Here is a 24,759-nt window from a genome sequence, read left to right on the forward strand (position 1 = left end):
TAATATTTTCTCTTATTTAATTTGTTCTTGCTCTAATCCATACGATAGTACAATAACAGTAGTTTATATATTATGCCCAGTAGAAAATAAGAATCGAGGGCATGGGTGACACAGGGTGCTCATTTCCTAAATTCCACTTTTTTTTGTAATTTTTTCCACACTTCCTATTTTCTTTTCATTCATTTTTCCAGATCTAATTTTTTTACCCTCTATATCCAAAATCCAAACTTTTTTATAGAAAAAGAGATTGGGAATATTTATGCTATTTAGAATTTTCAATATGGAATTTTTATTTTTGTACTCTCTATTGCCTGGAAACTAGAAAAAGAATATAAAGTGAGCAATAAATGTATACATCATCATCCTTTCATCACTGTTGGATAGTTGTCTCATTGGCAATCTTACCAAATCTCATTTTTATAACTACAGAGTGAGATGAAGATTGATGGATGTAAATGAAGAGTACATGCTCTGTCCCAAAAGACGACAGCAGACACCACCATTTCCATCTACAGATCTATTTGTATAGACTGTAAAAAATTCTGGTTTTCTTGAGAATTGAATTTTAGCAAATTGCTATTGCTGATTAAAAAGTGGATAAGTATAAGCTCTTATAAGTCTACATATGAATATTTGCTTTTCAGCAGCATCCTGTAAGGATATTCCCACGTTTTTTTTCTGAATAATTTTCCAAAGAACTTTTTCAGAAATAAAATAGTCAAAAAAGAATGAAATATATACCCGTACTGGTTGAATGCCCTAACTACAGTCTTCATCAGCCAGGTTAGACCTAGTTTGAGGAACTCCTGCCTGAATATTTAAAGAATGAGGTTCCAAAAGAGTTCCTGTATTATTTGGGCCACTCCAGTAGGAATGGCATTCAATGTGTCAGTACTGTCATAATTATGAAACAAGATCATATATGGATGAGTGTGGGCAAGTTTAGTTACACCTGGAGGAGATGTTTGAAAAGGTTAAAAAGACAACATGGTATACACGGTGATTAGAATGTAAAGAATTCAAACACAAGATGGCAACATTAATGCTTATTCAGGATGATTAAATGTAATGAGAGTATACCCTACCGTGTAATAGACAGACACATTGAGTCAGATTTTCAATTGTTCACAAGGTTACAGTTCACCTTATTCTGCCATTCAGCCGACTAGTCTTTGCCTTTTATCTCTAAATGCTGCAGAATGGCCCTCCCCCACCTTTTTTTATTCTGATCACACTTTCCTATGTAACAAAAATCTTTTAATAAATTTGTTATTTTATTTTTTCTTGTTAATACAGAACACCAGTCTTTCAATCCAATATGCTGGAAAGCATTTTGCCATCTCACATACTTATTACTCACCACAAACTCTCTCTTGCAATAAGCTGATTTTTTTTTTCCTTCATCTTATGATTAGAAAACAAGCTACAACCTACAACAAGAGCAATGTTATTGGAGCCATCATAGACGTCCCTGTTGCATGTAAATTAGTTAATTGTGATCAAGTTCCATAACTCCAGTAAACATTGTTGAATTAAAATGACAGTACAATGTGGTCAACTATCCATCATGGCAAACAATCCTACGAAGAATGACAACTTTATGTCAAATAGTGTCAGTAGAGTTGTGTTTATAAGGTATTATTGTGGTTTGTGAGGGACAGACAAGCTGAGACCATCTTCAAATTGATTGGCAGGCCCTTATTAAGTCACTTGGATAAGCACAATAAAAGGATTGGTAGAACAAAGTTCTGACTAATCCTTGAAGAAATAGGCCAATACCAGGTCTGGATCTGCATGCTATTGATTGAGGTAACATGTGTAGTGAAGCATAACTGCATGGTGAAGAACTTTGTTCCACTGGACTCGACTAAAGTTCTTTTAATGATTTATTGTTAAGGGATGAAAATATTTGCTTATAACAAGATACAACTCAACATCATCAAGCTCCAGACCAAATATAAATATAACCTTTCATTAAATCCAAGAAAAACTTTGACAAAAATTTTCCTTATACAACAGATGACTTTCAAATTAGTGCATATATTCCCTATATTTTCTATGTAACAATGGTTATGTAAATATGTCACAATTAAAGAACCTTTGTAAGCACGCTCACATAACCCATGCCCCCACATTGTCACTGGACAAACAAAATCTCACCAGATTTCCAAGTTCAAAGACTCTTTAACTCTACAAAAGTCAACTGATAAAATTTTTTTTGTGGATATGCACATTTACATAGTATGTCCTTATTATCTACAAAGTTTCATGAAATTCTGTTGTGTGGTTTCAGAGGTGTTGCGATGACAAACTGTTGCAGTAGTATATTGAGGCCAATGAGTTCAAAGGGGCATAACTCCTAGAAAAATAAAATGCTTCGCTGGGCGCAGCTTGATACGACCGCAGAGGTCGAACCCTGAACAGTTGGGGCAAGTATGGACACAACATTCAAGCTTGATACAGCTCTGAATTTGGATTGTGATTAAATATTTGACACAGCATAGGTTTCTGACACAGAAAGAATGTGGTCTCAGAACTTCAATTTTTTTAATTTACCTATTATGGTCCAATGTCCAAAATCAAAATACATGGTTAGATTCAGCATATCAAAGAACCCCATATATTCAATTTTTGTTGAAATCAAACAAAGTTTAATTTTGGACCCCAACTTGGACAAACTTGAAAACTGGTCCCATAATCAAAAATCTAAACACATGTTTAGATTCAGCATATCAAAGTACCCCAAGAATTCAATTTTTGTTAAAATCAAACTAAGTTTAATTTTGGACCCTTTGGACCTTAATGTAGACCAATTTAAAAAACGGGACCCAAAATTAAAAATCTAAATACACGGTTAGATTTGGCATATCAAAGAACCCCAATAATTAAATTTTTGATGAAATCAAACAAAGTTTAATTTTGGACCCTTTTGACCTCAATATGAACCAATTTGATAGCGGGCCCACAAATAAAAAATCTAAATACATGGTAAGATTCAGCATATCAAAGAACCCCATATATTCAATTTTTGTTGAAATCAAACAAAGTTTAATTTTGGACCCCAATTTGGACCAACTTGAAAACTGGGCCAAAAATCTAAAATCTAAATACATGTTTAGATTCAGCATATCAAAGAACCCCATATATTCAATTTTTGTTGAAATCAAACAAAGTTTAATTTTGGACCCCAACTTGGACCAACTTGAAAACTGGGCCCATAATCAAAAATCTAAACACATGTTTAGATTCAGCATATCAAAGAACCCCAAAAATTCAATTTTTGTTAAAATCAAACTAAGTTTAATTTTGGACCCTTTGGACCTTAATGTAGACCAATTTAAAAACGGGACCCAAAATTAAAAATCTAAATACACGGTTAGATTTGGCATATCAAAGAACCCCAATAATTCAATTTTTGATGAAATCAAACAAAGTTTAATTTTGGACCCTTTTGACCTCAATATGAACCAATTTGATAGCGGGTCCACAAATAAAAAATCTAAATACATGGTTAGATTCAGCATATCAAAGAACCCCAAGAATTCAATTTTTGATGAAATCAAACAAAGTTTAATTTTGGACCCTTTTGACCTCAATGTGGACAAAGTTGATAACGGGGCCCAAAAATCAAAAATCTAAATACATGGTTAGATTCAGCATATCAAAGAACCCCATATATTCAATTTTTGTTGAAATCAAACAAAGTTTAATTTTGGACCCCGATTTGGACCAACTTGAAAACTGGGCCCATAATCAAAAATCTAAATACATGTTTAGATTCAGCATATCAAAGTACCCTAAAAATTCAATTTTTGTTAAAATCAAACTAAGTTTAATTTTGGACCCTTTTGACCTTAATGTAGACCAATTTGAAAACGGAACCAAAAATTTTAGAATCTAAATACACGGTTAGATTCGGCATATCAAAGAACCCCAATAATTCAATTTTTGATGAAATCAAACAAAGTTAAATTTTGGACCCTTTGGACCTCAATGTGGACCAATTTAAAAACAGGGCCCAAAATCCAAAAACTTAATACACGGTTAGATTCAGCATATTAAAGAACCCCAAGAATTCAAGAATAAAACCCCATTGAAATTGATCAAGAAATAAGCAATTTATACGAAGTATCTTCTGTTGCACAATACTGTGCAATTGAATATTTCTTGCTATTGTGCAATACTGTACAATTGACAATTTCTTGCTATTGCGCAATATTGTGCTATTGGATATTTCTTGCTATTGCGCAATACTGTGCAATTGAAGATTTCTTGCTATTGCGCAATACTGTGCAATTGAAGATTTCTTGCAATTGTGCAATACTGTGCAATTGAAAATTTCTTGCTATTGCACAATACTTATTATATAATAATTTACACATCCTGTTTGGTGTGTATCTCCTACCATATCATTATTATTTGCTTTTAAATATTAATCAGAAATAACCAACTTAAAATGGAAAATTTTAAAAGAAAAAAAAAAGGAAAAAAAGAAAAAAAAATTAAAAAAAAAATCCCCCCCCCAAATTTTTTGAACCCCCTTATGATTCATCACCCCCAAACTCAATCCCAGCCTTCCCTTTGTGGTATGGTACCTTGCAGTACAATTTCAGAGAGATCCATACACTTGAACACAAGTTATTGTCTGGAAACTAGAAAAATGCTTATTTTTGGCCCCTTTTTGGCCCCCAATTCCTAAACGTTTCGGGCAATTACCCCCAAACTCAATTCCAGCTTTCCCTTTGTGATATGGAACCTTGTAGTACAATTTCAGAAATATCCAAACACTTACACACAAGTTATTGTCATGAAACTAGAAAAATGCTTGTTTTTTGCCCCTTTTTTGGCCCCTAATTCCTAAAATTTTGAGGCAATTACCCCCAAAATCAATTACAGCCTTCCCTTTGTGATATGGAACCTTGTGGTACAATGTCAGAGAGATCCATACACTTACACACAAGTTATTGTCTGGAAGTTACAAAAATGCTTATTTTTGGCCCCTTTTTGGCCCCTAATACCTTAACTGTTGGTACCATAACCCCCAAAATCAATCCCCACCTTCCTTTCGTGGTATTGAACCTTATGGTAAAATTTCATGGAGATCCATTCACTTAAACTAAAGTTAGAGTGCGAAAACCAATGTGTCTTCGGATGACGCCGGACGACGCCAGACGACGACGACGACGACGACGCCAACGTCATACCAATATACGACCAAAAAATTTTCAATTTTTGCGGTCGTATAAAAATTGAATCATAATTTCCTGTCAATATGCACATCTACATAGTATTCCTTATTATCTACAAAGTTTCATGAAATTCTGTTGTGTGGTTTCAGAGGTGTTGCGATGACAAACTGTTGCAGTAGTATATTGAGGCCAATGAGTTCAAAGGGGCATAACTCCTAGAAAAAAAATTGAATCATAATTTCCTGTTAATATGCACATCTACATAGTATGTCCTTATTATCTACCGGTACACAGTTTCATGAAATTCTGTTGTGTTGTTTCAGAGGAGTTGTGATGACAAGAACAGGACTGACGGACGGACAAACGGGTCAAAAACATTATACCCTCCGCAACTTCATTGTGTGGGATATAATAAGAACAGATTGTTTAAAAATATGTCACAAAAAGAACAGACTGTTTAATGATGTCATTAACAACGATTGACCTTGAGTCAACTGGTGTAACTCATTCATTAAAAAATAAATTGAGATTGGTCTATGAGTGTTCAATTTTCGTATATTCATCTCTCATTAAAATGTTTTTGTCCTGAATATGCATATTATATTTGCAACAAGATCAAACAAACATGCATTTCTCTATGCCTTCTTAAACAAATCTTGAACCAATTTCATTCATGTACAAGATGTAGGTCAGTGATACCAGATTTTTGTATTATTTTTGTTACCATCCAGGATATACTGACAAACTATTATTCTATAAAGCAATGCAAATACTTTGATCTGGACCTTAAACCAAATCTTAACAAGGATGGATGGATGAACATAAATGAAGAATGTGTCCCCATGGACACAGATGATGCCCCCGCTTGCATACAATATTATAAAGGGACATAACTCAAGAACAATAAAAGTGACACTACCCAAATTTGTACTTGATCTGAGTTTTGTGGTAATAAGTATTGTGTAAAGGTTTCATAATGTTTGGTTGGGGCAAACTTAAGTTACAGAACGGAAGCTAAAAATTTTGCAATTTTTCGATTTATAAAGGGGCCTAACTCGATAATGATTAAAGTGACGCCACCAAAATTCAACTTGATCTGTGTTTTGTGGTAAAAAGCATTGTGTATAAGTTTCATAACATTTGGTTTAGGCAACTTAAGTAAGAGAACGGAAATTAAAAATTTTGCATTTTTTTCCATTTATAAAGGGGCATAACTCGAGAATGGTTAAAATGACCCCACGAAAATGATTATGAGGTAATAAGCATTGTGCATAAGTTTCATAACATTTGGATGAGGCAAACTTAAGTTAGAGAAAGGAAACTAAAAATTTTGTAATTTTTCCATTTATAAAGGGCATAACTCTAGAACAGTTAGAGTGACGCCACCAAAATTCAAACTTGATCTGTATTTTGTGGTAATAAGCATTGTGTACAAGTTTCATAACATTTGGTTGAGGCAAACTCAAGTTAGAGAACGAAAACCAATTTTGGGACGTACAGACGTATGGATGTATAGATGGACAAGGGTAAAACTTAATGCCCCCTCCGCTACGGCGGGGGCATAAAAAGATGATGATCCAAACAGACTTTACATACTGTGGATTCATTTATTTTCGTGGATATTTGAATTCCATTAATCATAGTTTTGCAAAAGTCTGCTTACAAGCATATAGAACATTTGTACTTTGTTGAACATTTAAATTCCTGATTACGCTTACCCAGGAAATTCACGAAAATTGGTATCTAAAGAATATTAAAGAGTTCACAGTAGGCATTAACTGAAGTGAGGGAACAGATCAGAAGACAACAAATTAAACACATGTTCTGCAAAAGTTTTAATTGGTAAAATTCTGTGGAAGATCAATAATGTACAAATATCTACAGTGAATTACAACATCAAAACAAAAGCAATATTAACTTGGTCAGTTTGGATATATCAATAAACTAAATGACAGACAATTCAAAACATTTTTTATATTTGCTGGTTGGTGGTTTCTAATTTTGAAAACTAACCTCATATTATTATAAGTAAAAAAAATAAAGTATGACAGCTATCAATATTTGAATACTTAAAAAAATAATACTTGAAAAACAGTTCATAATTGAGATATGAGAAAGGTCAGAAACATTCAGTTTAATACACTGTAATATTGTGTAATAAAAAAAAATTAAATTAAAATGCATATCAAATGAGATTTTGTCTAATTCACAATTAAAAAAGGTATTGTCTTAGAAATTTAGACATTTTTCTTTCATCTGAGATACTTATGTGGATCTGAACTGTGAAGTTATTTGTAATACTGCAAATTAAACTCAATTCTCTACTGTTAACCAAAAGGCTTTTATTTTTATAGTCATATTATTTAATTTTTTATAGTCATATTATTTAATTTAGTCACACTAACATTTTTTGTAGTCATAAAAAAAACTTGAAAAGCAGATACCCAACCACTGATAGAAAAATGTTATATAAAATAGAACTGAAGCATTCAGCAGGCTGATACTGATAGTGTAAAAACCTTAAATCATAAATGAAAGCTCTGGAGACTATGCATGTAGATAGTGTATTAATGTGACAACATTCTAAATGTTGTCATCAAACTGACCAAGCACTATATATATAATGTACATGTAATTTTCCACAGAAAAATATCCCAATTTTGGCTTGATGATGAAAGTTGATTTACTGAAATGAAATGATCATCTAGTGCATAAAAAGAAAAAAAAGATATTAGACAAACAAAACATTGTGACATTTCTATATTTAAGAGAATATTTTTTTTTCTTTCAAAATACAGTTCAAGTCTTGACCAGTGTTCTTATGCATATTATCAGAACACTTTAGAACCTTTATAACATTTAACCATTAACAAAGAAAAAGAGTTAAAAATAATCAGATGTTGCAAAAATGTTCTGAGCACTAAATTGGATTTAATATTTTTGTAAGTTCCAATATGAGTTTCAAAAATGTTCACATTTTTTTTATAGATTGTGAGGGACTTTCTGATTAAAAATCCATCTCAAATACGTTTACAGGAATTGCCAACTTATTCTTCCAAGACATCTGTGTAAATCAAGAAATTTATAGCACTATTCAATACTAATTTATAAGTGATAAAAAATTTAAAACAACCTTTAACTTGAAGTTTTTTTTTATATTTTTCATACAAGTTAAATAAAAAAACAGCTTTGCTCTTTTCAAAATAGTAAAAACTGACCATTACTCTTAAACATGACTGACCGACCAAAATTTTCCAAGAATATAAAATATACATCTATAACACTGATTGAAAAATATACAAAAAACAAACTTTAAATAGACCAAAAATAGTTCCTATCTAAACAGTCTTAATTCATTTAATAGCATATTCTGTGGCATATATCAAGTATAAAGATCTTGAAACAAATGATACCTTTTTTTTTAAATATTGCATGTACTAAGAAACTTTTAAAAAGGATTCATGTGGAATAGGCAATATTTTCCCTCTCAGTCGTCTTTCTGGTTACATTGCAAAGTTTGCTACAATTCTGTTTAAAACAAACTGAGTCAAGGGAATACACTGATCTTAGTTACTGTAATGGTATAATTTGGTAAAACATAAAGAAAACTGACTTTCCAAGAATAAAGAAATTTTAGAGATTTCTAAAAATTCCAATATGCTTATAAAATTCCATCAAAGTACATGTTAATTAATCATATGAACAACAAGTATAATCAATTGGTCACATCACAAGAAGCATTAAGTTAAATAGGTTTTTCTGTGTACGGCTGAAAAAACTTTTTCCTCTTTAAAGCTTATCAACTTTTAATTGCATATTCCAACCCTTCCTAAAAACAGTTAATCAAAGAAATTTAAAAAAGAACCTTAGCAGACAACATATGTATATAGCAGAGACAAATATACTATCCTGAATTACTGCATAGTACAGGAATACATGTTTGTATTACATAAACAACTTGACAACTAAGTAGACTTGTGTATTGTGATTTGTTAACCTATTCTTGTTGATGGAAAAAAGGTAACTTCTAATTCTATAAAAAAAAAATTTAAAAAAGAGCAGTTCAATACAGAGGTATCTAGTATTTCTGCAAGAAAACAACTATAAAAAATCCTAATAAAGAAATTTTATTTTTGTATGCTTCCATCCTTTTTGGGGGCAAGAAAACTCTGGTTATCAACAGAAAGTTTTAATTGAAATTTTGGCATTTTACTCTGAGACATTTATACACTGTGTTATCTTAGTTTGCTCAAACGTATGACCAAATTTTTCAAAAGTACTTCTGTATGAACAATAAATAGGCCATTATAATAAAATAAAAGAATGGAAAAATCTCAGAAATAGTTTCACCCCTTACCCTATATTCATCTACAATACAGATCCCTTATATCTGACAACTGTTCCGTGTTGATAATATGGTCCCTTAATTCAAGAACAAACATTTAAAAGTTTCTGTTCCCAACACAAAATCTTACATAAAACTGTATTCATGTAATAGCTCTAGCCTATAATAAGCACTATTGACTTTACAGGTCAAGTATCCTCAATCTAGCAACAACCTGAAAATTGTCTTTGCCTCTTATTTATACAGGAAAGCCAAAATCATTTTACATATTGATGCAGTTCAAATTTTTTTTTTTTTTTTTTTTGAAAATCTTCCCCCAATCTATGAAAAACTCATTTTTAAAATATGGTTGCTTTTAGGATGAGGAAACCTTTCCTGTATATTACATATAGACATTAAATATCTAGATCTGCATACTTCTTGATACATTTGATTATCTCTACAAAAATAAATCATGCTGCATGTTCTTTTTGTTCTCACAACATATCACAAAAATACTCATTGAATATATCATTCGATCAAAAAATCAATTAAATTCATGGTCTCGAACAGTTTTATGATACTGAAGAAAAGATGTTGATAAAGCTTATTTTGAATGATGATGTTATGCAATGAATCAATCTGATTACATACATGATGAAATGATCACATGAATATACACAATGAGCACTGCCCGATTCTAACAATGCATCAACATTCATACCTCATTTATAACACATATACATGATTAACAGTTGTGGACAGAAAACATTTTTATGTCGTGGATTTTGTACTCCCCACGAGTATGCATCATGATTATTATCAATCATAATGCTGATATTAAGTACAGAGATTCAGCAAGCCAGTAACAATGTTGGAATGCCACAGTTTTTTTTCCTCACTCACTGTCAAAAGTCTTAATGAACATCGGTACTCTCTTTGCCAAGATGAAGCGCTGCTGATTCTGATAATGTACTATGTGGCTGTTGTGAATGAGGAGCGCTGTGAGGAACTGACTGATGGGCATCCAAAGCTGTGGCTACTCCCATGCCAGAAGCTGCAGCAGCCGCGGCAGCTGCTGCAGGGTTGGGGAATGGGTAACCGGCCCCATTCATTCCTTCCGGATAGCCAACAAAACCATAAGGTGGTCTCACAGAATCTGCAAGTTAAAAAATAAGTATCTTAACTGTTGATTTAATTATGTACGACTGAGCTTCATGTTTTAAAGAAGAAAAAAAATCACCATTTTGTGGATATATGATTTCTTTTGTCAAAACAACAAAGCCTAAGTATTTCATTGAGGAAACATCTCTTCCTTTGGAAAGTTGACTCCACTGGAATTCTTTTTATGGTTCAAATTATATGTCTATAGTAACTGAATGTGAATAAATTGTTAACTCAATTTGTGATGTATTGGAATTGACTGTGAATATATGGTTTAACTCAATATGTAATCATGTGTAAATAGCTTGATTTTTTAAATAAGATGAAAGTAATATATATATATATGTTTATGTGTGTGCCCGTGCCTTTGTTGTATTTTTCCTATCTAACATACTTTGAGTATTATGAGTATTAAAGTAGCTGTAAAAAACATAATTAATCAAATAAAGAAGTCATGTTTTTCATTTGCAAGAAATTGAAAATTTGCATCTAAATTATAAATGATGTAAATAATCATAATGGAAACAATATTTTCTCTTAATTTCTTTTTTGTAGTATAATTTAAAGTAAAATTGAGTCATTACTCATCAATTATGAGCTAACATGTACATTTTCTGAAAGCCTTTTTTCTGAATATGAATTTTTTTTATTGATAATGAGATCATACATTTTTTTTTCATTTTTGGTGAATTTACAAAGCAAAATAAACCTTTCCTTTGACCCAATATAAAGAATATTTGACAAGTGTAATGCTACAGGTAATGAATAACTGCCTTTAAAATACCACATACTTGAGGTAAAGTATTCTTTGTTAACACAGTTGCGTAGACTGTCTGGAATGCGACCTACTACTGCCCTTCTTATCTCCCCTGCTGCCATTTCCCGTAACTCGGTGACACTTTGTTCACTGTAGAATGCTGAATGAGGTGTACATATGAGATTTGGACAATCCTTGAGTGGACCTATTTAAAGCAAATTTGACAATACAATAAAAGTTTCAGTCAAGTTAAGCAGAACATTTTTTCCGTCCTGTTTTACTTTGTGTGGTGTATTGCTTGGTTGAATCAAAAAGTTTCTTTCGTAAGTAAGTCTGGAATAGATTATTTCATGTAAAACACTGCTATCTGTCAAGTTACTGTTAATTAAGAGATTTTTGTGATGTTTTAATCATTGATGGTTGCAACAGGACAGGATTGGCCAAAATGAAAACCAGCATTTAAAATTTTGATGGCAATATTGGTCTTCAGCATTTTCTGAAATCGCAATATTTAATATTTGCATGTGTGCATTGTTCAACTATCACAATTATAAATCCACACAAAATTTCTGAATTTACAGTTATAGCAAAATAATTGAAATTTTCTTGTTGTAAGATGTTTCCTTTATCATGTTTATAGGAAATATTCTGAGGGCTGTTCCATAAAAACATACACGGGACCCAAGGAAGCCACTTTGACATCTCTACTGTGGCTGGGTGTCAAGTACAGTGTAAATGTAATTGAAATTCTAAATTTGCCGCTATAGGTGGTTACTCCATTATGAAAGTGCCTTCCCTGGGTACCATGTATGTTTTATGGAACAGCCCTAATACATGTACTTGTACTCTAAATATTTGAGTGTGTACAAGAACAATGATTAGGTTAAACTGTTTGTTAGGTGGGTCACGAAATCAATATGACCCAATTTAGATGTTTTAATTCTCATTGTCAGACAAACAAATCACAGAACAGGTAACATAAGAATTTTTTTGAACCATTTTCACTTATTTTATACCATACAGAGTTCATGGTACAGTTAACAAATATTCAAATTTTGATTCTGATAACTGTAGTCTTCCAATTTAACTTGACTCAACAACTTAGGCTAGTTAAAATTCTATTGAGGCTGTATTTTTACTTTAGACTGACATTTTCGTTTTAAGAAATTCTTTAAAAGATGAGTCAAGTCTGAAGGCTGTATTGTTAAGATTGTGTTTGTTAATTAGTGTTGACTATAGTTTATGCAAAAAAGATTTTGTGATCAATAATGATTCAGAGATGATATCCCATATACTATCCTTGAATAGAGGACAGACATTTTAGACTGAAACAACAACCACCACACATGCATTCACTTTCAACCAAAACACTGTGTGTGTGTACAGTAAGTAAGAAAATAATCTAAGGTGAGAAAAATGGTTGGTTTAGTGCTTAAATTTCCAGAACTTGTATTTAAACACAAAAAATGGATATCAGTCTGAGCCAAACGCCAAAATTGCACGTTGGACCACAAAATTAAATTTGTCTCAGTCCAATTGTCTGGTTTTGTATCTGTTCAGTTAAGAGACATGTGTGATGACACAGCTTAGAGTTGTACTAAATTCTTCAATTATGTATTTATCTGGGAATCTGCTGCTTAAATACATTAAAAATTATGTAAAAATCACCAAAAAATTATGCAATATTACATAAAAAGTAATTTGTTATCAATAAACTAAAGCCAACTAAATATAATTGCTATACACCTATGAACATTCACCGTCTTACATTCTGTTGATACCTATATTTTGGCATTGCACAATATTATGTTTTTATTTGACTGTTAACGACATCTTTACATTAAATCTATTGGGTGTTGGATATTGATTGATATACAGATATTAAGTCTAAGATACATGATTTTTTTTTTAGTTGTTATTGGATTTGAATTAGTTTATAGTAACTTTTATCAGAACTGTACTTAAGTGTCTTTAGTGCTTTTTGTTAGTATTTTTGGTGCTTTGTTTGTATCATTTTGATAAGTTAAGCCTTTTTCAACTGATTTGTATAGTTTGGTCTTATGTTGTGCTGTTACACCACTATCTCAGATTAGGAATGTGGTAAACTACCCGCAAACATGTTTAAACTTGTCATATTCTGTAAGTGCCTGTCCTAAGTCAACCTGTAATTCAGTGGTTGTAATTTGTTGCTGTATATCATATTTGTTTTTGTTTATCGTTTTGTACATAAATCAGGCTGTAGTTTTCTCGTTTGAATTGTTTTACATTTGTCATTTCAGGGCCTATTATATCCGTCTATACGGTATGGGTTTTGTTCATTGTTGATGGCCGAACTGTGACCTACAGTTACTAACATCTACATCATTTGGTCTCTAGTGGAGATTCGTCTCATTGGCACTCACACCAGATCTTCCTATTTTTATATTTACAATCATTATTGCTTTTTAATTAACCTTCAATAAAACAGGCATTCTGTGAGTATTGCATGGCAATACATAGTCCCCTACCGATTAAAAATTCATTGTACTGGAACAAAATGCTAACTTGTTCTATAACTTGTCATGGTGTAAACTATATATCAAATATCAAGTCAATATCTTCAAGCATGACGAAAAAAAAGTTGAAAATTGATTATTTGAGTGAATTTTCTAAGTCCAAGGACCAGAACTCTGCACAAAATCATTAGACCAGACCAAAATTCGAACATGATCTGTAATTTGTCATGATAAAACTATAAACCAATCATCAAATTAATATCTTCAAGCATGACAAAACAAAATGCAGAAAACTGATTATTTGAGTGAATTTTCTAAGTTCAAGGACCATAACTCTGCACAAAATCATCAGACCAGAACAAAATTCGAACTTGATCTGTAACTTGTCATGATAAAGCAATACACCAAATATCAAATCAATATCTTCAAGCACGAAGAAAAAAAGTGTGGAAACAAACAGCAGACAGGCAGACAGACAGACTGACGGAGTGCAAACCTAAAGTCCCCTTCGACGAAGTCGGTAGGGGACTAATAAAGACTTCATAGAAGTAATTCATTCAAATTCATTAAGGTCAAGGTACAGTAAATGGGCTATGTCACAGATTTTGGTAAATTTTGCATAAACATGAAAACTTTGGTTTGTTGAACTATAACTGAAAATCCAAAAAATGATTCATTTAGCTCTTATTTTCTGAAATATTGCTCAATTAAATCTTTCAAAATCATTTCATGATAATTGTATGTGCCTTTTATACAAATGTGCACCCATTTTTAAAAATGATAAATGCATCATTTTTTCGATTTTTAGTTAAAGCTCAACAAGCCAAAGTTGTATCCAATTTTAACTCAAATCAATACTTAAAATACTTATGTATATTTTTGCAAAATAATATAGTTAGTCATTTTATATATTTCATGTTCATAACTTTCATCAGCACAAAAATGTCTGGATATTGATCACATTTACTGTGGATTCACAAGTTTTCGTTGAATACAAATTTTCATGGATTTCTTGGGTATATGTGCACAACAAATTTAAATGTTCAACGAAAAACAAATTTTCTATAGGCATGTATGTAGATTGGCAAAACTTTGAAATCAAGTATCCACAATAATTTTTTTTTTTTCTCAATCCACGAAAATTAGTATTCAATAAAATAAATGAATCCACAGTAGATTTATCTTTAATTCAATTTCTTCTTCCCTATCAACTTTTCATGCATTTGCAAACAGTGCTTGGGTAATATCCCATTTTACTCAATTTAACAGACCTGCCAACTTTCTCAAATTAATGAGAGAATGCTCACGTAAGAGGGATTGCCCTGACTCTTGAAATCCTCAATTTTATAAACTGAATACAAAATAACAGTCATTCAAAAGTTAAAATGGCTTTTCAGTACATATATATACAGAAATGCTCCAGAAATAAATGTTTGGAGGAAAAGTACTTTTAATTCCCTCCCACCATGAATAAATTTTATTCTAATATGACACTTTAGCCTTGTAAACAAACCCATGTTCTTATTCCAATAAAACATAGGGTGCATGTGCCTGACATCACAATTTGAAAGATGCTGGATCTAAAAAGTCTAAATGTTTTCAACCATTTTAAATCATGAAATGGTTGGTTCACTAGAAGGTTATTGAATAATCTAATCAAAATGGCTGCCTTTCCAATATGTAGAATATTTTTGCTTTGAAGTACAAAAGTTCATAATTTTCCAATTTGAATCTAAATAATTTTATCTTGCCATGCTCTATGTACATTTTAACATTGGTAGGCATTATATTTGTCAACATTTTACACCTCACTAACACTCAGTAGAAAGATATCTAAAAATATAATCCCTCCCATTGTTAAAATGAGCCACCACTCGATGGAGATCTTGACAAGTTGGCAAGTATGCTAAATTCCATTTTAATGGATTAAATAAGTATTTCAATCAGTATTTTTTCTGAAAGTAAGATACATGCAACAGTAGTAGCATGAAGCAATATAGTTAAAACCAGATGTATATACATAATAATAACATTTCAAAAGTAAAACAACTCAACAACAACTGCATGAATTAAATGATCAATTTCAACAAATTCCACCCTCTTTTTCTTTCTCGCATTAAAATTTTCACAAATTAATAGATATTTTTTTTCCCAAAAGAACTACATAAAGGGAACTTTTCCAAAACTTTTGATTAAAATTAGATGTATGGAAATGCTTCAAGAAGCTTCATGCAATTGCCTTTGTCAGTCAAAACTTTTAAACTACCTATCCCCAAAATCACAGCAGCCGTCCAAATTGCTAATTAGTACATGTTCATTTATTCAAACTTTTATCAGGCAATGCTGAATAGTCAACAATCAAAACAGTTGACAAAATGTAGGATTGTGATTTTTTTTCAAGTCTCAGAATAAGGAATTATTTTATGATGTTAAGTCTTATAGATCAGTTTAATGCATTCATTTATTAAGAAGAAATGTGTATTTTATATAAAGCAGGAAAGATCAGCATCAAAGAAGAATGAATTTTTTTAATGATGTTAACATGAGTTATTGATAGATTATTATTATCCTTTCACTCTTTTTTTATCCAAGAAAGATGAGCAGTACCTAAACAAGTTTTTCAGAATGAGATCAAAGTATATCCTGTAGAATCATTTAATTTTGTTGAATTACTGTTTTTCCTTCAAAAGGGATTGTGATGCCACAAGAATTTAAAGAGATCAATTCACTCGATACTGAAGAAAATCCTTATGAAATTTTCTGCTTTTACCATATTGAAATTTTATTATTTTCTATTCAAATGCAAAAATGGTTCCAAATTCTGAGATTTTTTTTAATGTTTTCATTCAAAAGACTTTCTACTGTGAATATCTCTAATTATGAACAGTTTCAATAATTAACAATTCTAATTGCTGTTGTATGGCTTGTGATATCTTTAGAATACATTACCACCCATGACTGATTTTGAAATGTTATACATACTATTTGATAAACTGAATGGCTCACTTTCATGGACGTCTAAAGCAGCTGCCCGAATCCTTGAATCTTTCAATGCTGCAGCTAAAGCATGTTCATCAACAAGACCACCTCGTGCTGTGTTTATCAGAAATGCACCTTAAATGCACAAGATATTCAATATGTCAATAATAATTACATACAGAAACTTGTACAAAGTAATCATATTGATTGGTTGTTGTTTGCTTCATGTCCTGTGGTAAATAATTCATATATATTCATACATATCCAGGATGATAATGTTAATAACAAAAATATATAAACCGACTATTCGGTATGGGTTTTTCTCATTGTTGAAGGCCCTACAGTTGCCTACAATTGCTTACATCCACTTCATTTGAATCATTGGATAATTGTCTTATTTCCTTATTTTTATACAAGAGTGCACACGCTGAAATGTCTCTTCTGCTTTAATGACCATTGATTTAATGCTGAAAGTCCTAAATATAAAGTTTACCTACAAGTATCACATAAACTTGAGATGGTCAAAGAAAATGAGGCCAAGGTCAGATAAACCAAGCCAGAAATACATGTACACCTAACAATCATTCCATGCACCAAATATAGTTGACCTATTGCGTATAGTTTACAAGAAACAGACCAAACCAATGAACCATGAAAATGAGGTCAAGGTCAGATGAACCCTGCTAGACAGACATGTACATCTTAATATCATTCCATGCTTTAAATATAGTTGACCTATTGCATATAGTATCTAAGAAACAAACTTAACCAGAAAAACTTAACATTGACCAATGAACTATGAAAATGAGGTCAAGGTCAGATGATAACTGCTAGACAGACATATACACCTTACAATCATTCCATACACCAAATACAGTTGACATATTGCATACATTATTAGAAAACTGACCAAAACACAAAAACTTAACTCTGACCACTGAACCATGAAAATGAGGTCAAGGTCAGATGACACCTGCCAGTTGGACATGTACACCTTACTATCATTCCATACACCAAATATAGTAGACCTATTGCTTATCTTATCTGACATATGGACTTGACCACAAAAACTTAACCTTGTTATCTGATCCATGTAATGAGTCAAGGTTAAGTGAAAACTGCCGGACAGGCATGAGGACCTTGCAAGGTATGCAGATACCAAATATAGTTATTCTATTACTCATAATAAAAGAGAAATTAAGATTACAAAAATCAAGTTTTTTTTTAGCAGTCATTGAACCATGAAAATTAGTTCAGGGACAATGGACATATGACAAACACATGGCATCAATATACAAATTATAAAGCATCCAGGTCTTCTACCTTCTATAATATAAAACTTTTAAGTATTTTGTTAACGCTGCCACCGCCAGATCACTATCCCTATGTCTCGCTTTCTGCAACAGAAATCGCAGGCTCGACAAAAAACAATGATCACTACAATTTACCAACTAAGAAAAGTTTGTTACCTTCAATTTTTTGCTATAATGGTCATAATTTTTATTTTTCAGTTGTATTTATTTACTCCTGATATAAAAATGCATCATTTAGTTGAAATACATAGCATAATTTACAGTCAAACAAATAACAAGCATTCTGTGAGTATTGCCTGGTAATACATAGTCCCCTACTGGCTAAAAATTCATTGTACTGGAACAAAATTCTAACTTGATCTATAACTTGTCATGGTGTAAACTATATAACAAATATCAAGTCATAATATCTTCAAGCATTGACGAAAAAAAAATGTGCAAAATTGATTACTTGAGTGAATTTTCTAAGTCCAAGGACCATAACTCTGCACAAAATCATCAGACCAGAACAAAATTCGAACTTGATCTGTAACTTGTCATGATAAAACTATATACCAATCATCAAATCAATATCTTCAAACATGACAAAAAAAGTGCAGAAAACTGATAGTTGAGTGAATTTTTCTAAGTTCAAGGACCATAACTCTGCACAAAATCGTCAGACCAGAACAAAATTCGAAATTGATCTGTAACTTGTCATGATAATTCAATACACCATATATCAAATCGATATCTTCAATCACGAAGGAAAAAAGTGTGGAAAACTGATTTGCCGGACTGACAGATGGACAGACAGACAGACGGAGTGCAAACCTAAAGTCCCCTCCGACTTTGTTGATAGGGGACTAATAATTGTGGTTAACATGGTTAACTCATTAGAGAATGAAAACTTTTCCACACAAAATTATAACCAAATAATCAAATAAACCGGTGACAATTCCACTTCCAGTGGTACAAAGTTGATTAAAATCTGACCTGACATGAACCCACAGAAATTTTAAGAAAAAAAAAATGTGGTTTTAAATGAAATAGATAGTGAAAAATCGTAAGTGATAAATATTTGTCAACCATAGTTTCGAAATATCAGATAGAATCCTTCAACTTGTTAGTTTTTTATGAACTAAAATTCAAACTTATTTTATTTTTTTTAAATTCTACTACAATTCACTCCCTGAAATTGTATAAAACCATGAATAAGCTGGTCAAATGTTTTCCTAGGGTTAGACACTCTTGTTCTTTTTTTTTTTTTCACTTCATTAATTATATTTCTTATATTTCTTGAAGTGAAAAATTTTGAGTTATTGTCCAAAAACTGGAAAATCCCCTCTTTTTTAATGAATAAAATCCCATAACTCGGAAATGTAAAATCTAAAATTTATAGAATTCTAAAGGGAACTTACATCAACAGATATAAATAATTCACCAAAGTTTCATGAGAACTGCTGAAAGCATTTCTGAGTTATTGTCCAAAAACTGGAAAATCCCCCTTTTTTAATGAATAAAATCCCATAACTCGGAAATGTAAAATCTAAAATTTATAAAATTCTAAAGGGAGCTTACATCAACAGATATTAATAATTCACCAAAGTTTCATGAGAACTGCTGAAAGCATTTTTGAGTTATTGTCCGAAAACTGGAAAATCCCCCTTTTTTTATGAATAAAACCCTGCAACTCGGAAACGTAAAATCTAAAATTTATAAAAATCGAAAGGGAGCTCATGTCAATAGATATAAACAATTCACCAAAATTCCTTGAAAGTTGGTGAAAGCATTCTTGAGTTATTGTCGGAAAACTGGAAAATCCCCCCTTTTTTAATGAATAAAACCCCAAAACTCGGAAGCGGTAAATCTGAATTTTTTAAAAAAAGAAAGGGAGCTCACGTCAATAGTTATAAACAATTCACCAAAGTTTCATGCATATTGCTTAAAGCTTTTTTGAGTTAATGTCTGACATGTTGACGACGGAAGGACAGACGGTCAACGGTATACCATCATACGTCCCATATACGGGCGTATAAAAAATTAAATGAAAATCATTTACTGAGGATCTCCTAGTCATGTGTGTAATTTTGATAGTATAATGAAAATGTTGATATTTATTTAGTCAATGGAACATGACTGAGGGGGCAGGTCAAAACAATCTCCATGGTAATGAGATGTGCATACTTATATATATAATTAATATCTTAACATCAGTGCTTCCTCTTAAAATGGCGTTATATATAAACTTTAACACTTTGTAGACGCTGATGCATGAAACAGCATACCTCTCGTTTGTAGAGAGTCTTCCAACCACTATCCTCCAATATTTCAAAGAAAATATTTTTATAATTGGCCAATACCGTAAAAAGGCTTGTATAGTCCACGGTTTTATTCTCCAAAATTGGACCTTCCAGACGGGGTGCCGACTATAGAGTACAATAAGCAAGAAATAAGAGAAAAATTTCAATTTCGCGGGCGAGGTGGTTTGTTTACGTTCCGCCATCTTTGTTATTTATATTGTAGAGGGCGCTCTTATCATTTTTCAAACTAATAATTTTAACTCATCCATATTAATAAGTTATTTCTATTCAATATCAAATTAATACTGATAAATATAAAAACTAAACCTTTCATTACAAATTTCTCGTTTCTTTTCAATGCATTGGTTGAAATAAACTGGTATCTGCTTGATTGAAAGATACAAACATAGTGAAAAAGACAACCGTAAACCAGCTTAGAATTTGTAAACTACAAAACGTAATCGGTTATTGTTCGTTCCGTTTTGGTGTTTTATACTGACTAATATGGTTTGTATTAGCTTAAGACCCTTCAAACATTAATGTGATAGATATATTAAAGACTGTTTTACAAAAGGATGGAACTGTTTTACTTTCAAAGTCGTATTATAGTGATATCTGTTATGTACGGATTTCGACTCTCACCGGTTAGTTTCTTCTTTTACACGTGCTTTTTAAACTTCCTGTTTAAACATACACAAGTTTCTAAATTGTTTTTTAAGTGAATTAAACTTATTTTAACAATCATGAAGCGTTCTAGAATCATTTACAAGCAGTTTCAGCTTCTGTTTGATGATGGAAAACAGGTTTTCCCAAGAAAATACCGCAAACGACCGCACAGGATTTGAAATTACCGGAGTTTCATTAGACCTTTTCTAACAGTTACTAAAAGTTTTTTTACCTAAAATTTCGTGGGGAGAAGGGGGTGCGGACTATGTACCAGTGCGAACTATACAAGCCTTTCTACGGTAAGAATAGAGGACACAGCCACATTTTCAATCCTTTCAGGACCATTAAAAGGGGACCTTCAACACTTTGGGTTAAAATTGCCAAGTATGTTATTGGATGATGAAAATGTAATGTTCCCTTAGGTTTCAAAGGGAACTATGTGTGGCCATGTTTTCTATCCAATCCACAGTAAGTGATGATTGATTGTAGAGAGTCTTCAAATAATCAATCCCCTTTAAAAGGTTTGGCCTTGTACTTAAAAAGAATCTAAATAGAAGATTGTGTCTGAGGACACGAATGCCCCCGCTTAAGCTATACAATTTTCCTAGTAAAACAGGGTATAACTCGAAAATCGTAAGTGACTCACTGCCCAAATTCTAACTCTGTCTGCATGTATTGGTTCTTAGCATGGTGTACAAGTTTCATAAAATTGAGATGATTAAAACTTATGTTAGAGTGTGGAAAAGAAAATAGTAGGACAGAAAGATGGAAGGACGGATGGTCAAGGCTAACACTTAAATCAGCCAATCAGACCCTCTGAATCAAAAATAGTCTCTGGTTGTGACATTATCATCAGGTTTAAACCAAATGAAGACCATTTGTATATTTAAGACCTTTCATACATCATTCCGGCCAAGTATGGTTAAATTAGACAAAGTGGTTTCAGCAAATGAACATGAAACTGTGAAATGGTTATGGACGACAGATGGACAAAAGACACCAAGTGTTCGCAATAGGTCATATGCCATTCAGCATGTTCAAGCCAGGTGTTAAAATGACACCACAAAATGGTACAAAAACATTCACAGAATATGCAAAAATTCTTACCTGGTCTCATCTGTTTAATTGTGAAGTCATTTATTAAATGGTGGTTGTGTTCATTAAGATTACAATGCAAACTAACACAGTCACTTTGAAATAATAAGTCCTGAAGAGTGTACACTCTTGTGATACCTGAAATTAATAAATTAAAACACATAAAATATTTACTTTAATTTTTCCAATGTAAGCTGTCCACATTTTTTGTACCAACATTTCTTAGCAGCACTTGTTTAACAAGTACTTCATGTCTCCCAGTTCTTCAAGCTGATGCAATATTCCAAAGTTTGTGTTTCTTATCCCTTTCTTTTGAGAGGGTTACTGCTTATAAAAAAGCTACTGATCAAAAGATTTTTCATGTTAAACTTGAAACATAAATCAGGTGGCATTTTTCTCTTTTGAATTGTTTTATATTTTGTCATGCTAGGGCCTTTTATGGCTTACTATATGGTGTGGGTTTTGCTCATTGTTGAAGGTCGTACAGAACCTTACACATGATTACATTGTCATCTATGGTGGATAGTTGTCTCAATGACAATCATGTCACATCTTATTTTTATACTGAAGACATCTCTTTGAAGGTTTGACACAATCATGTTTCTGCCAATCATTCAAACACATCTGTGTTACAAGCCAAAGGTTTAGTCATAGTAACAATCCTATCTTCCTCATTCAGAACATACCAACAGATAGGATTTAACACAGAATTTTTACTTGTTAACTGCAACACGACCAGATTCAGCAGAGCAGAAACTGCACCCGTGTTCTCTGCTTTTTCGTGGGGTTTGTGTGTAGCTCAATCTATGTTTTCTTTAATGTTATGTGGTTGTTTGATTTTTTTTCCATGGTTTCTGCCCGTCTTTCTCTTCTAATGTATTAATGTGTGAAGGTAATGAGATACTCTCTTGATTTCTTTATGTCCCTTTTCTTTTTCATTTTGATCAAATTAGCAAGTGCAATGCAAACTGGATTTCTCTATGCACTAAATGAATATCTTTAAATGTTTATCAATCTTAGTTTAATAGCAATATATTTTTTTCCTTTTTTTTTCAAATGTTTATATCACCTCCTACACATAAATTCAGAGACATTTATAGAAAGTAAGAAAAAATAATTGGACAAACATTGATCAATATTTCCTAATTAGCACATTGCCAACCAAACAAACATATACAATGGTATTTCTTAATTCATTAGACGGATCATGAGGAAATCAAGAGGGTATCTAATTCACTACAAAAGGTGAAAAAGGAGCTACAAAATTTCAGAGAAAATGACTGAAACACAAAACTGAACTAATTGGCAATATTTGTGGCATCACTTTTTTCCCATGTCAAAATGTTTATTCTTGACTAACTGTATCAATATCCAAGACCAATACAGTAAGATTTGTTGTCTGCTTGCACATACCAATAATTTTTTGTATGTTTTAGGTTTTTTAAACTGATATAATCAAATACAGAAGGAGATATTCTGATAGTCAAGGGTAAAACAATATTTCTAAGATACAGTCATGGCAAGGAAAGTACTTTTGCAGTGAATATTCCCAATTACAGTATTATTTATTACAATTTGATGCTGAGTATACATACCTAATGATTTTTCAACACCATCCTGGAGATATGGGTCATAAAAAATAACATTAAAGCCAAAAGCCTTTGCTCTTAGAGCCACTGCAGATCCTACACGACCTGAAAATTAAAAAAATCTAATATTACTGTGGATTCATTTATTTTCTTGGTTACTAATTTTTATGATTTTGGAACAGTTACAAGTCTTTTCAAACCTTTCAAGGTTATGCAAATTCCCACAGTTGTAACAAATACTGATTATAAGCCTATATAATTTGCATTTAAATGTTCTATATTTATAAAGAAGAATTTGCACAAATTATGCAAATAGATGAACTTTGTAAATATTAGTAACATTATCACATAACAGCTGATAATTCTTGGTAATTATTCTCGAAATACACAATCCTAACGTAACTATGAAGATGTAATCAATTTTGAAAGAGAATACATGTTTTTACACTCACCTAACCCAACAATTCCGAGCGTATCCCCTCGAATTCTGGCAGATCCTTGTGCTGCTTCCCGTAATTGTTCTGGTCCATTAACTTTTTTACCTTCTCGTACCATATTTGCTAACCAATATGTCCGTCTATATAAATTTAAAATCAAGCATATTGTTGAATCAGCAACTTCCTCTACACCATATCCAGGTACATTACACACAGCAATACCTGAAGGAAAAAAAGAATTTATGGTTTTGACATGACAAACAGGAGAACAAAGACAAAACTACAAAGTAAAGTAAATATTATCAATTTATCACTTTTATTCTATTATAATCAGTAGATTTCCCAATGCCAGGTTTTTACTATGCAACAATTATCTTAAAGGGGATAACTATTTCATAACTCCTGTTGAAATCTTAAAACTAAAATGATTTTTGATATTAACAAAAATGCTACATGTTTCTATTGACAA

General features: G+C 31.8%; 1 protein-coding gene across 5 annotated transcripts in view; it reads right to left on the reverse strand.

Annotated features, from left to right (window-relative positions):
- Positions 1-7,005: 7,005 nt before the first annotated feature.
- LOC127733304 (C-terminal-binding protein-like) overlaps positions 7,006-24,759 on the reverse strand; it is a 31,277-nt gene continuing 13,523 nt past the window's right edge. For 4 of the 5 annotated variants that reach the window (XM_052242671.1, XM_052242670.1, XM_052242672.1 and 1 more), the window contains exons 6-11: positions 24,306-24,512; positions 23,860-23,958; positions 22,277-22,402; positions 16,912-17,043; positions 11,469-11,639; positions 7,006-10,672 (exon numbers count right to left, since the gene is read on the reverse strand). In XM_052242671.1, coding sequence (XP_052098631.1) covers positions 10,431-10,672; positions 11,469-11,639; positions 16,912-17,043; positions 22,277-22,402; positions 23,860-23,958; positions 24,306-24,512 — 977 coding nt within the window. In that variant the 3' untranslated portion in view covers positions 7,006-10,430. The remainder of the gene's footprint in view (positions 10,673-11,468; positions 11,640-16,911; positions 17,044-22,276; positions 22,403-23,859; positions 23,959-24,305; positions 24,513-24,759) is intronic. The other variant, XM_052242674.1, reaches the window with a different exon arrangement.

Source organism: Mytilus californianus, unplaced genomic scaffold (genome assembly GCF_021869535.1).
Source record: "Mytilus californianus isolate M0D057914Y unplaced genomic scaffold, xbMytCali1.0.p SCAF_3, whole genome shotgun sequence".
In the NCBI taxonomy this organism is placed as follows: Eukaryota; Metazoa; Mollusca; class Bivalvia; order Mytilida; family Mytilidae; genus Mytilus; species Mytilus californianus.